Source organism: Hypanus sabinus, chromosome 20, assembly GCF_030144855.1.
Source record: "Hypanus sabinus isolate sHypSab1 chromosome 20, sHypSab1.hap1, whole genome shotgun sequence".
Classification (NCBI taxonomy): Eukaryota; Metazoa; Chordata; class Chondrichthyes; order Myliobatiformes; family Dasyatidae; genus Hypanus; species Hypanus sabinus.
In genome coordinates, this window is record NC_082725.1 from 7,938,506 (window position 1) to 7,955,785 (window position 17,280).

The following is a 17,280-nucleotide window of genomic DNA, read 5'->3' on the forward strand; positions in this document are numbered from 1 at the left end:
TAAGGGGTGAGAAAAATATATATATGTGTGTGTGTATATCTTTTGCACATAGTGTGTGTGTGTGAGAGAGAGAGAGAGATAAAACGTATGTATGTAAGTTGAGGTGAGTGAAATTATCCATGCATGCTTGTTCAGGAGCCTGAAGGTTGAAGGATAATAATGGTTCCTAAACAGGTGGGACCTAAGGCTTTTGTACTTCTTACCTGATGGCATTAGAGAGAAGAGAGCATGGTCTGGATGGTGGGCGTCCTTGATGGTGGGCGCTGCTCCCTTGTGGTAGCATTCCTTGTAAATGTGCTCAACGATAGGATGGCTTTGCCTGTGATGGACAAGTCTGTACCCACCACTTTGTGTAGCCTTTTCTTTTCCTGGGCATCGGTATTTCTGCGATATGCTGCTATCATATGAGATAAAGGAAATACTTCCTGAAGCAATACTCTGCCCACTGAAGCAAATGTGCAAATCTTACATTTGGTTAAAGAGGGAAGTAGATTGTAAAGAGCATGTGCTCTAATTAAACAATAAGACTTGCAATTGAATAGTACCTCTGATTAAATGCAAACTCATGCAACTCTAAGAATATAGACTGGACTGACCTACAACAACCAATGTGCAAAAGAAGAGATCTTTTTTGGTATATATAAATAATAATTTTATATATATATAAAATTGAATGGATCATTAATTATAGCCATGTCACCTCATGTGACATACAAAAACAGAGTATTGGGATTCAGGGATGCGATATTTGGAAAATGTGGGATTTTTGGATCTTGAAAAGAGTCGAGAACTGACTGGACGTGGCAGTCAATGAACGATTTGTCTGATTTTTAGGAGTCTGCAAGTCTCTATAATGCTATTAAAACAAAAAAAATCATGCCATCTTAAAAGTTTCTTCCCCTTGGCAACCATACTAGTTAGCCTCCTCCCACCACTATATCTATTATCCCTGTAGACACTTGAAACCACTTTATATAACACTCTTTACATTGTAAATACCTACTGGTATTTATGTATATGCACATTTTATTCCATATCTGTACTTCTAATTTGATTTTTAAGTAATTCTTTATGTGTTGAATATTGTTTTTGTTGCATGTGTCACCAACACAACACAGCAAATTTTTAATATGTATAAATTCTTAATACAGTACTGCTGGTGTTAGTGTATAGACAGTATTCTAATTTACATTCAAAGTTAACAAGGAGCAAGAGCATGCAGTGTGGCAACCAGAAAGGAAAATGATTCCACAGAAAGAGGAGTACATAGGATCCCCTGAAATAACTGCATTCATTTCCACTCACCACCAGACAGTAAATAATGGCCTCATCAAGTTTCTGGTGGTCAGAAACCTTTCTTACTGTGGATGCAATACCTTTGTGGTTAAAGTAGTAAATGGAGATCCTCTGCAGAAATTCTGAGGAATTGCCCATTTACAGTGGCTGCTTCAAAAATAAAGACCAGCTTTGCTTGTCACATGTACATCAAAACACGCGGCCATTGCAGTGTCTGTGGATCCGCAGATCAGCTAGAGGCAGAAGGAGGTGGCCTGCCCTGTGGTTATCCGGCTCTGTATGTTGGTGGGAGGGACAGAGGAATCGTTTTCCAGTTATTGCTTTGTCACTAGGTTTGTTCTGTTTAAAGCTTCAAAGTTCAAAGTAAATTTATTATCAAAGTACATATATGTCACTACATACAACCCTGAGGTTCATTTTCTTGTGGGCATACTCAATAAATCCATAATAGAATAATAACCATAATAGAATCAATGAAAGATCACACCAGCTTGGGCGTTCAATCAGTGCACAAAAGACAACAAACAGTGCAAGTAAAAAAATAAATGGTAATAAAATATAAATAGTATTGAAAACATGAGATGAAGAGCCCTTGAAAGCGAGTCCATAGGTTGTGGAAACATATCAATGAGGAGGCAAGTGATATTGTTCTTCTGAACATTGTGGACATGTTACGTTGGCAACTGCAATGTGTGGCATTATTTCTGCATCCGTTTTGGTGTAGGTTGTTAATGCAAGCAATGCATTTCACTGTATGTTTTCATGTACATGTGGAAAAATAACTCTAAATTTGAAGATGTGCTATGGGCAGCACACAGGCCTTCCATGCTTTTGGTGCAAACATAGCATACCCACAAGTTATAAACCCTAACCCTTGTGTCTTTGGACTGTGGGAGGAAACCGAAGCACCAAGAAGAAGCCCGTGGGGTCATGAGGAGAAAGTACAGACTCCTTAGAGACAGTGGGGAGAATTGAACACCAGTCATTAGTATTGCTGAAAGATTGTGTTTAGACTTGATGCCTAAATTTAAACAAATAATCTAAATGAATACTCCAGTGTACTGATGAAAGTATATTATGTTCTATGAGTTTTATATTAAGACATGGTCTGAAATTCATACCAAGGCTTAAGTAGGCTAAAACCTATAGGGAGCAGTGAGAGGAGACTAATGTTGAGATTTATAGGGTCATTGAATCCTGTGGTGATTTGTTTGCTTTTTGTCATGGTTGGGAAAATCCAAAATGTTTACACTTGGAGGAAGGGAAAAGAGGCTGCTGTCAGTCTCGGCTTCTTTTAACTGGTTTTCAGGTAGCTTTATTGAACATTAAGACAAAGAGACTTTGACGTCTTTCTCGTACTGGTAAAATGTATTAAATTGCACTGCACAGTAGACAAACAGTTTAAATTGCACTGCACAGTTGGCAAATAAAGTTTTTGTAAAAGGCTTGCTGCAGCAAAATACCGTAATTCACAAACTGCACACAAAGGAAAATAAATCCAATTTCCAAAAAGGAGACAACTTGAGGGTGGGGAAAGAAAGATTTTGAAGAATTAAATGGAGATCACGACCTTGATGAGTGGGTCAGGTTCCCAATGGGAGGGATGTAATTAGTTGGCTACCAGGCTGCAGACGTGAATTGTTGACTATCCATTTTTCTCTACAGCTGCTGCCTGACCCACTGAGTTAGAGTAGGCACCCTTCAGGATGTTGTACCAACTTATATAAACATACTCCGTCGACAACCTGATTGTTTCCTCCAATGTAGCCCTTAACATCCATTTTCCTTACGCCCATGTGCCTATCTAAGGATCTTTTAAGTCAGGGTTCCCAGCGCGGGGTCCATAGTCCCCTCAGATAATGGTAGGGGTTCATGTCATTAAAGGATTGGGAACCACTGGAGTAGATTTTCATTTGGCACCACTCCCAGCAGCACTCATCAGTGCACGTGTATGAAACCTTCCTCTGACACCTCCCCTAAACTTTCCTCCATTTGCCTTAAAGTTCCCAACCTGGGCTCCATGGATCCTTTGCTTAATAATATTGGCCCATGGCATAAAAAGGGTGGGACCCCCTGCCTTAAACAAATATCCTCTGGAATTATCCTTTGTCATCCGGGAAAAAAAACCATTGGTTATCCACTCTATCTATGCCTCCAATAATTTTATATGCCTCTACCAAGTCATCTCTTATCCTCCTTCACTCCATAGAGAAAAACTCTCATCCACTCAGACTTTCCTCATAAGACATGTTCTCCAATTAATCCAGGCAGCATCCTGGTAAATCTCCTCTGCATCCCCTCTATAAGCTTCCACATCCTTCCATAAATACAGTGCCTTGTAAAACTATTCAGGCCCCAACCCTTTGTTCACATGAATGAATATTACAACCAGGGATTTTGATCAATTTAACTAAGAGTTTTTATTTGGAAATAGAAACATAGAAAAACCTACAGCACAATATAGGCCCTTTGGCCCACATAACTGTGCCGAACATGTACTTACTTTAGAAATTATCTTGGGTTACCCATAGCCCTCTATTTTTCTAAGCTCTTTTTTCACATGCAGAAATCACATGATTTTTTTTCCCACAGCAGAGCCAGAAATTGTAAAGCATGAAAAACTAAAAATTCAAAACTTGAAATGTCAGCAGTTCAAAAGTATTTATCCCCCTTTGCTCAGTACTTAATTGAACCACCTCTTGCAGCTATTACAGCCAGTAGACTTTTCGGATAAGTCTCTATTAGCTTTGCACAATGTGATGAAGCAAGATTTGCCCAATCCTCCTTGTAAAATTGCTCAAGCTGTACAAGGTTAGTTGGGGAGAGTCTATGGTCAGCATTCTTGAGGTCTTGCCAGAGATATTCATTTGGGTTTAGATCGGGACTCTGACTGGGCCCCTCAAGGACATCAATTTTCTTCATTTGAAGCCACTCCATGGTTGCTCTGACAGTGTGCTTTGGGTCATTGTCCTGCTGAAAGACGAACTTCCTCCCCAGTTTAAGCTTTCTGGCAGAGATGAGCAGGTTTTTATCCAGGATCTCTCTCTGTATTTAACATCATTCATCTTCCCATCAACTCCTGACCAGATTTCCAGTTTCTACTGTTGAAAGGTATCCCCATAACATGATACTACCTCCATCATACTTTCCAGTAGGGATGGTGTTACCTGGCTGACGGGCAATATTAGACTTATGCCTCACACAATGCTTGGGTATTGAGGCCAAAAAGTTCCACTTTGTATCTTCTAAGTGACACTTTGCAAAATCATTATGACAAAGGCTATCATTTTTGTTTTAGCCAGGCCTGCTTCTTTGCCATTCATCCGTAAGTATCCTTTTTGTTCAAAGCCTTAGAGCTTGTGGAGCCATACATTGCATTTCCATTTGCAGCCACATACTTCTGCAGCTCACTCAGTGTGACTGTTGGCAGCACTTTAGCCTCTCTTACAAGTGCCATTCTTCTCCAGCGACTAAGCTTAGAGCGGTTGCCTGACCTAAGCATTGTGGCCACGGCTTCATATTTTTTCCATTTTATCATGATGGCCTGCGCTGAGCTCTGAGATGTGTTCAGTGCCTTTGAGATAATGTGGTACCCTTCCCCAGATTTGTGCTCCTGTTAGTATTTCCCTGACTTGTCTTGAATGCTCTTTGTCTTCATTTTGTTTTGCTCTGTTGAAAATCTATCATACCGTTGGACCTTACAGAGAGAGGGGGTATTTATTCTTATGAATTCATTGAAAACAGGTGATCTTTTAGTTTTCTACATCAGTAAACATATTGCATATTGATATTACATATCAGCAAAGCATATTACAGCTGAGGAAAGTTAGCGTAGTAATTACAAAGGGGATGAATACTTTTTCAACCTGGCAATTTTATTTTTTAACTTTTAGTAAATTCTTGACAGGTTTTGGAATTTTTCTTTGGATTTGACATGATGCATGATGTTTTGCAGATTAGCTCAAAAATCCTACTGCAATATTTTTTACATTTAGAAAATTAGAGATTAAAATGTCAAAATCTTTGTGGGGACTGAATACATTTTCAAGGCAATAGAAAAATTTCCTTTCTATTGCAAAGTTTTTTGTTATAAATAAAATTATATTTAGGGCATTTTTGGAACCACCTCTGGAAATGGTCACTATATAGATACAAATCAAAATCATATCTGGACCAAGTGACTTTGAAAAGAATCTTATATACAATTCGGTTTTAAACAGACATTTTTGAAATGAATGGAAATAAAATGATTTTTTAAAATTTTATCTTTTTCAGATATGGAAAGATCGTATCAACAAAGGCTATCCTAGACAAAAACACCAACCAATGCAAAGGTATTTATAAAGTGTCACTTTATATCAGCTTTATACAAATAGATTTATATTCCTTCTGGGAGTAAGTTTCGCTCCACCGAAGGGATTTTTCAAAGATTTTTCCTTTCCATTTATTTTCCTTCTTTTCAATGGCTGAGAAAGGAAATTGTGGGTGACAATGTTATCTGGAGCTTGACAGCTCGTGATTCCTTTTCCTGTTATCTTTCTCCCTCTTTCTGAAATTGGTCTTTCCTATCAATCCACCTGCTTGCAAGATTTGAGATGGGAGCTCAGCACATTCATGGTTTGAGGCAGAGGATGGTGGAAATTACAGACACCTTTCACTCTATGGAATCCTTAATAACGTTGGCTGAGGTGTAAGGTCATTTAGATTGTGCACAGTGATTGTCAGAAGCTGTTGTTTTCCACAGGTGTATTCAATAGAGTGGCCAAATTGTACAGATAGCATCACATTCATTAGAAACAGCGAGCCCTGCCTGAAAAAAAAACAGATGCAGAAAATGGATCAAATTTACCTTCAAATAGCAACAGTCCTGGTTCCTTCATTCTGAGACTGAAAGTAAAGCAGCCAGTGTCACAGGTGATCATATCAGTCTGTCGTTGAGCTTAAGTCATTTGGATTCAGCACCAGCTGCACGGATCAAGCAGCCTAAAGCACGTTTAGTCAAGTTGTTAGAGCAAAGGGAATTTGATCCTTTTATTAATTCACATTTAAATCATGGATTAACTGAAACATGCTCTTTCTGTGAACTACTGATACTGGGAATGAAAGGGTTAATGAATGAGGAACGTTTGATTGTTCTGGGCCTGTACTCGCTGGAGTTTAAAGAAATGAGAGTGGGGCTCTCATTGAAATCTGTTGAATACTAAAAGGCCTGGACAGAGTAGACGTGGGGAGGATGTTTCTGGTCGTGCTGAGTGTTGGACCAGAAGGCACAGCCTCAGAATAGATGAGCGTCCCTTTAGAACAGAGGTGAGGAGGAATTTCTTTAGCTAGAAGGTGGTGAATCTGTGGAATTCATTGCTACAGATGACTGTGGAGGCCAAGTCATTGGGTATATTTAAAGCTGAGGTTGATAAGTTCCTGATTAGTAAGGGCACCAGAGGCTATGGGGCAAACTTTAGAGAATGAAGTTGAGAGAGATAATAAATCAGCCATGATGAAATGGTGGAGCAAACTCAATGGGCTGAATGGCCTAATTTGTTCTTGCGTCTTATGGCCTTTATTTGCATGTTGTCTAATAACTTATTTAATATCATTGGTGTGGAGGTCTGTAAGAAATATCTTACTCAGTGATGATATTGTGAATTGCCATATATAACTCCATTTTCTTGATTGATTGCAATTTCTAGGCCTGCTCCTCTGTTGTGCTGAAAATTAGATCAACCCTTATCAATGTAATTTTCTGTCTTTTGAAAGATCTTATCAGTGTTTACCAAATTCTTTAATTATAAAGTTACCAATTGGTGCTGGCCCCAATTTCATTCATACTAAATGATCTATGCTTTATCTTGGTTTGCAAGCCGTATTGTGGCTATACACTGTAAACGGGCCGTGAAGGCAGAGCTTAGTAAAGTCACCAGAAAGCTCAGTCATGCCAAGGTTGTGTTCAATACTTCCCCTATGCATTTGGCTCTCGAATTCTGGCTTTCCGTAATAGTATATCAATAGCTGATATGAATGATTTCAGCAGAAGAGAAAGTTAGGTCAGAATTGGCAAGGTATCAAATGCAGGACAATGAATACAATATTAAAAGTGATAATTAACTTACTATTCAATCTGTTAATCTAATGGAATTATTACAACTGAATGTTAACATGACAGAAAACTATTTCTGTAGAGTAATGCACACAAAGTGCTGGAAGAACTCAGCAAGTCAGGCAGCATCTATGGAGAGGAATAAACAGTTGCTGTTTCAGGTTGAGACGCTAATCAGGACTGGAAAGGAAAGGGAGAATGAGAAGCCAGAACAAGAAGGTGGGGGGAGGGCAAAGAGCGCAAGCTAGAAGGCGATAGATGGGAGCAGGTGAGGAGGAAGGTGGTTTGGGTGGTGGGGGGGTGGTATGAAGTGAAAAGCCAGGAGGTGTTAGGTGGAAGAGGTAAAGGGGTGAAGAAGGAATCTGATAGAGAATAGAAAATCCAAGGAGGGAAAGGTGGAGCTTTGGTGAACTAATAGTTGAGGAGAAGCAAAGGGCAAAGAGAGGAGTCTGAATGGTGAATGGAAAATGAGAGAACAGGGAGGAGGGAGAAATTACTGGATCTATTTTTGTATTTTTTTTTGAGCGTGGATCACTCATGAAGTCAAATTAATTGTGCTTCATGCCAATGTACAAGAACCTGTGAAGTGTACTTGTTCATTACGGTTGTCTTTGTATGATGAATGCTGCAGCATCACATGAGATCAGAAAGGAAACCGCCGTGCTCGAGGGAGTTGTATATTATAGTGTTAGAAGGAGTTATATGTTATGACATTCAATACATGCATCTACTTAAAAACCTTTCTTTGAACTCATAGCAACTAATTGTTGCATCAACAGCTTCTGTGATCACAATATTTCAGTGCAATAATGGTGCCTCTTTAACATTAGGTTTCATGGGTTGCTTGTGACATCATAATTTCATAAGTGAAAGTGGTTGATACAACCCAGTCCATCACAGGAAAACCTCTCCCCGCCATTGAGCACATCTACAAGGAGTGCTGCCACAAGAAAGCAGCATCCTTCATCAGGGACCCCCACCATCCAGGCCTTGCTCTCTTCTCACTACTGCCATCAAAAAGGTACAGGAGTTATAGGTCTCACAGCATCTGGTTCAGCAACAGTTATTATCCATCAACCATCATACTGAAAATCAGAGAGGATGACTTCAGTCACGTAACACTGAACTGTTACCACCACCGCTCAATCATCAGTTTCCCTGAACTGACCTGTATAACTTCACTCTCCTCAACATGGATCTGACTCCACAACCTGTTGACTCACTTTCAAGGATTTTACAACTCATCCCCAGAATTATTTATTTATTTTTAAATTGAATGTATGATTTGTCCTCTTTTGCACATTGGATGTTTGTCAGCCTTTATTATGTATTGTTTTTCATAAATTCTATAGTATTTTTTCATTTTCCTGTGGATGCTCACAAGGAAATGAATTTCAGGGTAGTATATGATGACAAATACACATTTTGGTAATAACTTTACTTTGAGTTTTGAACTTTGAATATCTTTATGGATGGTTCAGTATATAGGACCGTCGATGCCTGGTGTGAAAACGCCAGTGCCCAGGAATGGAAAAGCCTGCAGGAAGTGGCAGACGCTGTTTAGTCCAGTCGAGGCGAAGCCTTTCTCTCTGGCAAACACACTTACATAGAGCACTGCCACAAGAAATTAGCATCCATCATCAAGGAACTAATGCTCTTGTACTTCCTTGCCCAATGGCAACAGCAAAAAGAGAACTACTCAGTGGGCCAGGCAGCGCCTAGGAAAAGAGTAGACGGTGGGGATCCTTGATGAATGCTGCTTTCTTGTGGAAGCACTCCTCGTAAATGTGATCAACGATGAGGAGGGCTTACCCTGTGATGGATTATGCTGTATCAATTACTTTCGGTAACCTTTTCGGAAATCAGGTTGAGGTTGCAAGGTAAACTTTGAATGCTTTTTGCACTCTGATGGAAGTTGGATTTATGGTTCCTTTGGTTTGAGGAACATCTGTTTAGATATTTACATCCTGATGAAGACTCCAAGTGTTCTCAGGCAAATGTTCAATGGAAATCCCATGATGTTCAGGGGTTGTATAATGTGTAGTGTCTGGCAACCTGGGCTTGCAGGCATGGATCCATTTAGGTATTGTCAGCACTCAATACAAAATATCATCCTATTTAAAATGTCAAAAGCTACTGCATATTATTAATTTAATACTGTAAGTATTGCAGGTGCTCAGAGTAAGAATTAAAAGTAGAGAATATTAGAAATATTCAGAAATTGGACAACATTTGTAAGAGAGAAAAAAAAGTTGGAGTTTCAAATCACTGACCTTTCAACGGAACTAAATTCTACCTGAGTGGTGACATCAAACTCTCAAACTAACTTAGGGGACATAGTAGTGCAGCGCTTAGCATAATGCTGTTACAGCGCCAGCGACTGGGGTTCAATTTATGCTGCTCTCTGTAAGGAATTTTTACATTCTCCCTGTGACCAAGTTGGTTTCATCCAGGTGCTTCTGGTTTCCTCCCACATTCTAAAGACGTAGGGTTAGTAAGATATAAACACGAGAAAAGTCTGCAGATGCTAGAAGTCCAGAACAACACACACAAAATGCTGGAGGAACTCGGCAGGTCAGGCAGCATCTATGGAATAGAATAAACAATCGACGTACTGGGCCGAGATCCTTCTTCAAGAATCAGAATCAGGTTTATTATCACCAACATGTGACATGAAATATATTAACTTAGCAGCAACAGTTCAATGCAATACATAATCTAGCAGAGAGAGAGAAAAAATAATAAATAAAATATAACATAATAACAAATAAGTAAATCAATTATGTATATTGAATAGATTATTAAAAATGTGCAAAAACAAGAAAATCTGTATATTAAAAAAGTGAGGTAGTGTCCAAAGCTTCAAAGTCCATTTAGGAATTGGATGGCAGAGGAGAAGAAGCTGTTCCTGAATCGCTGAGTGTGTGCCTTCAGGCTTTTGTATCTCCTGCCTGATGGTGACAGTGAGAAAAGGGCATGCCCTGGATGCTGGAGGCCTTTAATAATGGATGTTGCCTTTCTGAAACACCGCTCCCTAAAGGTGTCCTGGGAACTTTGCAGGCTGGTGCCCAAGATGGAGCTGACTAGATTTACAACACTGTGCAGCTTCTTTTGGTCCTGTGCAGTAGCCGCTCCATACCAGACAATGATGCAGCCTGTCAGAATGCTTTCCACGGTACAATTATAGAAGTTTTTGAGCGTATTAATTGTTGGCATGCTGTGTTAATGCTGGAAGTATGACGACACCTGCAGCCTGCTCCCAGCGCAATCCTCAGACTGAGTTGGTTGGTGACACAAATGTTTCACTGGATGTTTTGATGTACAATTAAACCTAATCTTTCTTTATTGATCTCCTCTCTTCACCATTTTATCACTGCCCTAGCTAACTATGCCACCGCTGTTCCTGTTTTACCAACCTTGTTAGTGCATTTTACAGTAGTAATTTTGAAAGACGTTTGAAAGGTAGGTGCACTTGGTAAATTCAGTGGTCCTCGGACAGAGCAATTTTCTTTCTTCTGTTATATACAGTATTTGTAATTTAGTTGGAAAGTCTTCTCGAGTTTCAGCAGACTAGGAAAGTGCTCCTATAGATCTTGGTGCCCTTCCAAGGAAAGCTGAAATCCTGCCATGTTGATGTCTTTGGATCTGACATTGAACAAAGCATTAGATTCTGTCGCTGTCTTCCAAATACTGTCCTAAAATGTCACTCTTATGTTAAAGCACAACTTACACCAACAATGGTTTACAGAATTATGTTTATAGAAGTGCAGCCATTATGATCAAATAAAAAAAGACAAATTTAAAATTCTCTCCTGTAGCAGAATGCTCAGTATCAGAATCAAGTTTATTATCACTGACATATCGTACTGTGCACATACTGTATAGCTTTAGTACCTATGACTTTTGCACGGTATGATAGTAATTTTATGTATTGCACTGAAGTGCTACTGTGAAAAAAAACATTCATGACATGTGAGTGATGATAATTCTGATTCTGTTCTGGGTCTCCATTGTGGACTGAGAGTGGGAAGGCGGCAGGGAGAGGAGAATCATGGTTGGGAAAAGGGAAGGGAGAGGGGAGGGAGCAGAAAGCACCAGAAGGGTGTTCTATAATGATCAAAAAACCAGTTGTGTGGAATCAAATGCTCTTACCTGGTGTCTCAGGGCTGGGTGTGTCTGCACTTGTGCCCCTGCCCCAGCACACCTTTGTCCCACATCATCCCATTGCATTCCACCCTCGCTATTCCCAACATGCTTTGCTCCTACCAGATTTAGAAACCGCTTCTGCTCCACGTTGATAAATACAGTACTGTGCAAAAGTCTTATGTACCCTAGCTACTGTATGTGCCTAAGACTTTTGCACAGTGCTATATGCCATGAAATGTGTTGTTTGTAGGAGCAGTACAGTGCAAGGTGTAAAAAAAATTACAATAGGTTACAATAAATAATAAACAGTGTGAAAGAGGTATAGTGCACTGACCATACAGAAATCAAATGTCAGAGAGGAAGATGCTGTTCCTAAAGCATTGAGTGTGGATTTTTGGGTTCTTGTACCTCCTCACCGATGGATAGTGAGTGGCTTTAATGATGAATGCTGCCTTCTTGAGGCATTGACTAATTGCCTTCTTGACTAATCTGTTGGAGTTTTTTAGGGTGTAACAAGGATGTTAGACGAGGGTAAGCCAGTGGATGTTGTATACCTAGATTTTCAGAAGGCATTTGATAAGGTGCCACATAGGAGATTGGTGAGTAAAATCAGAGCTCATGGCATTGGGGGCAGGGTTTCAACATGGATAGAAAACTGGTTGGCAGATAGAAAGCAAAGGGTAGCAGTGAATGGGTGTTTCTCGGACTGGCTGGAGGTGACTAGTGGGGTACCACAGGGCTCTGTATTGGGACCACAGCTCTTTACGATTTATGTCAATGATTTAGATGAGGGCATTGAAAACTATATCAGCAAGTTTGCTAACGATACTAAACTGGGTGGCAGTGTGACATGCGAAGAGGACGTTAGGAGAATACAGGGAGACTTGGATAGGCTGGGTGAGTGGGCAGATACTTGGCAGATGTCATTCAATGTGAATAAATGTGAAGTTATCCACTTTGGAAGCAGGAACAAGAGGGCAGAGTATTGTCTGAACGGTGTAGAGTTAGGTAAGGGAGAAATGCAAAGAGACCTAGGAGTCCTAGTTCAGCAGTCAATGAAGGTGAATGAGCAAGTGCAACAGGCAGTGAAGAGGGCAAATGGAATGTTGGCCTTTGTTACAAGGGGAATTGAATACAAGAGCAAGGATGTCCTTTTGCATTTGTACAGGGCCCTGGTGAGACCACACCTGGAATATTGTGTACAGTTTTGGTCTCCAGGTTTAAGGAAGGACATTCTGGCAATTGAGCGTAGATTCACTAGGTTGATTCCTGGGATGGCAGGGCTGTCTTACGCAGAGAGATTGGAGAGATTGGGCTTGTACACGCTGGAATTGAGGAGATTGAGAGGGGATCTGATTGAAACATTTAAGATAATTAAAGGATTTGATAGGATTGAGGCAGGAAATATGTTCCAGATGTTGGGAGAGTCCAGTACCAGAGGGCATGGATTGAGAATAAGAGGTCAGTTATTTAAAACAGAGTTGAGGAAGAGCTTCTTCTCCCAGAGAGTTGTGGAGGTGTGGAATGCACTGCCTCGGAAGACGGTGGAGGCCAATTCTCTGGATGCTTTCAAGAAGGAGCTGGATAGATATCTGATGGATAGGGGAATCAAGGGATATGGGGACAAGGCAGGGACTGGGTATTGATAGTGAATGATCAGCCATGATCTCAGAATGGCGGTGCAGACTCGAGGGGCCGAATGGTCTACTTCTGCACCTATTGTCTATTGCCTTGTGAAGGTGTCCTTGATAGAGGGAAGGGCTGTGCCTGTGAATAGACTTGTCTGCATCTACAATCCTCTGCAACCTCTCTCAATCCTGTGCAGTGGAGTCCCTGTACCAGGCTGTGATGTAACCAGTGAGAATGACCTCCATTGACCACATCTACACGGAGCGCTGTTGCTGGAAAGCAGCATCCATTATCCGGGGCTCTCACCACCCTGGTCATCTCGCTACAGCCAGTAGGAAGAAGGGACTCACCCCACCAGGTTCAGGAACAGTTATTACCCCTCAACCATCAGGCTCTTGAACCAGTGGGGATAACTTCACTCAACCTCACTGGCCCCATCATTGAACTGTTCCCACAATATATGGACTTGATTTCAAGAATTCTTCATCTTCTTTTCTTGATGTTAATTCTTTACTTATTATTATTTGCAATTAGTCTTTTGCACATTGGTTGTTTGTCCACCCTGTTGGATGCGGTCTTTCATTGATTCCATTATGGGTATTGCACTTACTGAGTATGCCCACAAGAAAATGAATTTCAGAGTTGCATATGGTGATATACAGTATATGTACTTTGATAATAAATTTGCTGTTGAGTTTTTGAACTTTGAACTGTAGAAATTTGCTAGTGTCTTTGGTGACTTCCAATCCTCTCATACCAAATTACTATTAGAAATTAATTTAATGTGTCACTTTCACATCAGTCTCTCAGAACAAGTGAAGAAACTATATACAGCAGCATTTAGTGCATTTCCAGTGCAGTCAGTGCTGTTAAATCGCAAGTAAGTCAGTTAACCAGTGTAGTGCAAAGTCCTGTAAGTAGCAATGTGATGGTTTTGAGTTGTGCTGGGTCATTTGCCATTGTATCACATCAGAAGCAGGTTTAATCTAAGGCCATAAGAGATAGAAGCAGAATTAAGCCATCTGGCACATTGAGTCTGCTCCGCCATTCAATCATGGCTGATCCTTTTCTTTAATCCCCTCCTCAACCCAGTTCCCGGCCTTCTCCCCATAACCTTTGATGCCATGTCCAATCAAGAACCTAATATCACTGAGATCTGTTATGAACTTTCTTGTTATGCAGGAGCAGTACCGTTCAATACATAAAAGTAGAACAAATGTATAAAAACATTTAAATGAGTGCGAAAAGAACAATGGAAGTTAGGCAGTGCCCTTGGGTTCATTGTCCATTCAGAAATCTGATCGTGGAGGATTGGAATCTGTTCCTAAAACATTGACTGTCTGCCTTCAGGCTCTTCAACCCCCTCCCTGATGCTAGTAATGAGAAGAGAGCAAGTCCTGAGCGATGGGGGTCCTCAATGATGGATGGGTATCAATATTTTCATATTTTCCAGCTGGGAGTGGAGCACAAAACCAAATTTATATTCCCTATTATTTGCATCAAATTGGTAAAAATTGAGAGTTTAAGAAGTCGTAATTCATAATGAATAAATCTAGAGAAGAAAAAGAGCACAACATTTGAACAAGATATTTGCATTTTACAGAATTACCATAAGTTCATCTAATCAGTGAATGCTGTTCTTTGTACATGTTAAGCTGAAATCCACAGGGAGAATGTCATGTCTTCCTCGATCCATTTATTTGGTATTTGTTTGTAATTCAATTAAGGAACTGTGCCTGTGTTGTGGTAGCTAACCCTTATTATGTATTGAATAACCTTATTAACAATCACAGTCATAGAAAAGTACAGCTCAGAAACGAGTCCTTGGGCCCATCCAGTCCATGCTGAGCCATTTAAACTACCTACTCCCATAGCCCTCCATACTCCTACCATCCATGTACCTAACCAAACTTCTCTTAAACGTTGAAATCAAGGTCACATTTGCAACTTGTGCTGGCAGCTCATGCCACACTCTCACGACCCTCTGAGTGAAGAAATTTAATAATAATAAAGTAATGACAATATTATGAAAACCATTAGTGAAGCCCCACAGTCAATATCATCAGTCAGTCGTAAGACTGGAATCAGTAGAAGAGATGGTGAGCATTTCCCTTCAATTAACACCCAATTAGAAGATAGACATTACAGTACAGAGTAGGCCATTCAGCCCACAATGTTGTGCTGACCTTTTAACCTACTCTAAGTTCATTCCATAGAGCCTCCATTTTCCTATCAGAAAGGCAGGTGGAAGAAAAAATGTCCACATAACATATCTGCTAAATTTTAATTGCAGAAGTCAATATAACCAGGTAAACTGCTCTCTCTGAACATTAGGCATGGAGGGAAAATGTCTTTAAATCATATGTTTTTCGCTTGTAAATATCTGTCATGCCTTGTTGCTCTAATAATTGTAACTTGCTTGAGGTGTACAAGGTGATAAAAGGCATAGAGAGTGGGCAGGCAAAGATTTTTTCCCCAGGGTAGAAATGGCTAATACAAGGTGGCATAATTTTAATGTCATTGGAGGACAGTACAGGGGGTATGTCAGAGGTAAGTTCATTACACAGGGAGGGGTGGGTGTGCGGAAAGCCCTGCTGGGGGTGGTGGTAGAGGCACATACTTTGGAGTATTTAAGAAACCTGTAGATAGATGTATGGATGATAGAAAAGTAGAGAGTTATGCAGGAGCAAAGATTGTTCTTGTTTGCTTATTGCGGCATTGGTCACCAACAGCAGCTGTCCGGAGTCCTCTGTCCAGGGCCTCTCTCCCAACTTATCTGCTGGTGTAGCCCATCTTCAAAGTTCTTTCCTCTTCCGGGGATGAGGTCTCTGAAGCTTCTGCTGGCATTTCTGTAGCTTTTTATAATATTTCTCCTTTCTTCATCTGTATTTGATTCCATGAGTTTTTGATACCAATGCCTCGACTTCTTCCCAACCACTGGAGAGTATCTTATCCTCCAGACAGAATCTGTAATTGTCGTAACTATCTCTCTGGTGTTGTTTGAGTTAGAATTATTGCTGGTATCAAAATACTGGCAGATCTGTGTCATGGATTAATTCCCCCTCTGACAGAGCTAGAATTACAGAATAATTTAATAATGAGGCTGATAGCGGAGAGAGAAACGAGGCTTCCATCTGATCAGATTTACCTAAATGTGAATCTTTGGCCCAAAGTTGAAAGCTAATCCACCTACTCATTGTACTGCTCAATCTCTGTGTGATACCCCAGGTATTTGGTATTGATGGTTACAGATTAGACTGATTACACTCAAAAATAACGGGCTGGATTCAAAGGTTAATGCCCAGCAAGGAAAAGTCAAAGATGATGTAAAGAATGTTGAGGTCTTGTTGGGGTATAACTGTACACCTACACTGTACTTTTCTAATCTAGTCAGAATGATTTTCACATATTCTTAAAAGAGAAATCATCATTATATGATATGAAAGAGTGGACAGACAGTATCTGTTTCCCAGGGTTGAAATGTCTAATACCAGAGGGCATGCATTGAAGGTGAGAGGGGGTGGGTTTTAGGGGAGCTGTAAGTTTTTTAATCAGAGTGGGGAATGCCTGGAATGTGCTGCCCTGGTAGAGGCAAGTACATTAGAGGCTTTTAAGAGACGTTTGAATAGGCACATGGATGCAAGGAAGATGGGAGGATGTGGGCATGGTGCAGGCAGAAGGGATTAGTGTGTGGGTGGTTTTGATTTGCTGTTAGCAGTTTGGCACAACGTTGTGGGCTGAATGGCCTGTTCCTGTGCTGCACTTTTCTATTTTTCTGAAAAAAGACACATAGAAGTGAGGCAATCTCCAAAACAGCATTGATATGATTGAATCCAGCGTTAGAGAAACGATTCATGGAACATAAATTGAAGAGCATTCAAGTCTTAGAAGTTAATTGGCAGGCTTTACTTTGTACTGAAAATCTCAGTTAACGGCGTTCCTGCAGTAAAAGAGACAACCGAGAGTGGTGAAGCAGAGAGAAAGTGACAAGAGTGGTGAAAGAGAGAGAGAGGATTGAGTGATGAGGCAGAGAGTGGCATCAGAGTAAGAGAGATGACACAGAAAGAAGTGGAGATTGATGGACAGAGAGAGAGAGTATACAGTGATGAAGCAAG

At 40.4% G+C, this 17,280-nt stretch overlaps 1 protein-coding gene across 7 annotated transcripts in view; it reads left to right on the forward strand.

The window, feature by feature from the left end:
• rbms3 (RNA binding motif, single stranded interacting protein) overlaps positions 1 to 17,280 on the forward strand; it is a 1,202,299-nt gene that overhangs the window by 784,033 nt on the left and 400,986 nt on the right. For all 7 annotated transcript variants that reach the window (XM_059945024.1, XM_059945027.1, XM_059945025.1 and 4 more), the window contains one exon: positions 5,572 to 5,630. In XM_059945024.1, the coding sequence (XP_059801007.1) occupies positions 5,572 to 5,630 (59 nt within the window). The remainder of the gene's footprint in view (positions 1 to 5,571; positions 5,631 to 17,280) is intronic.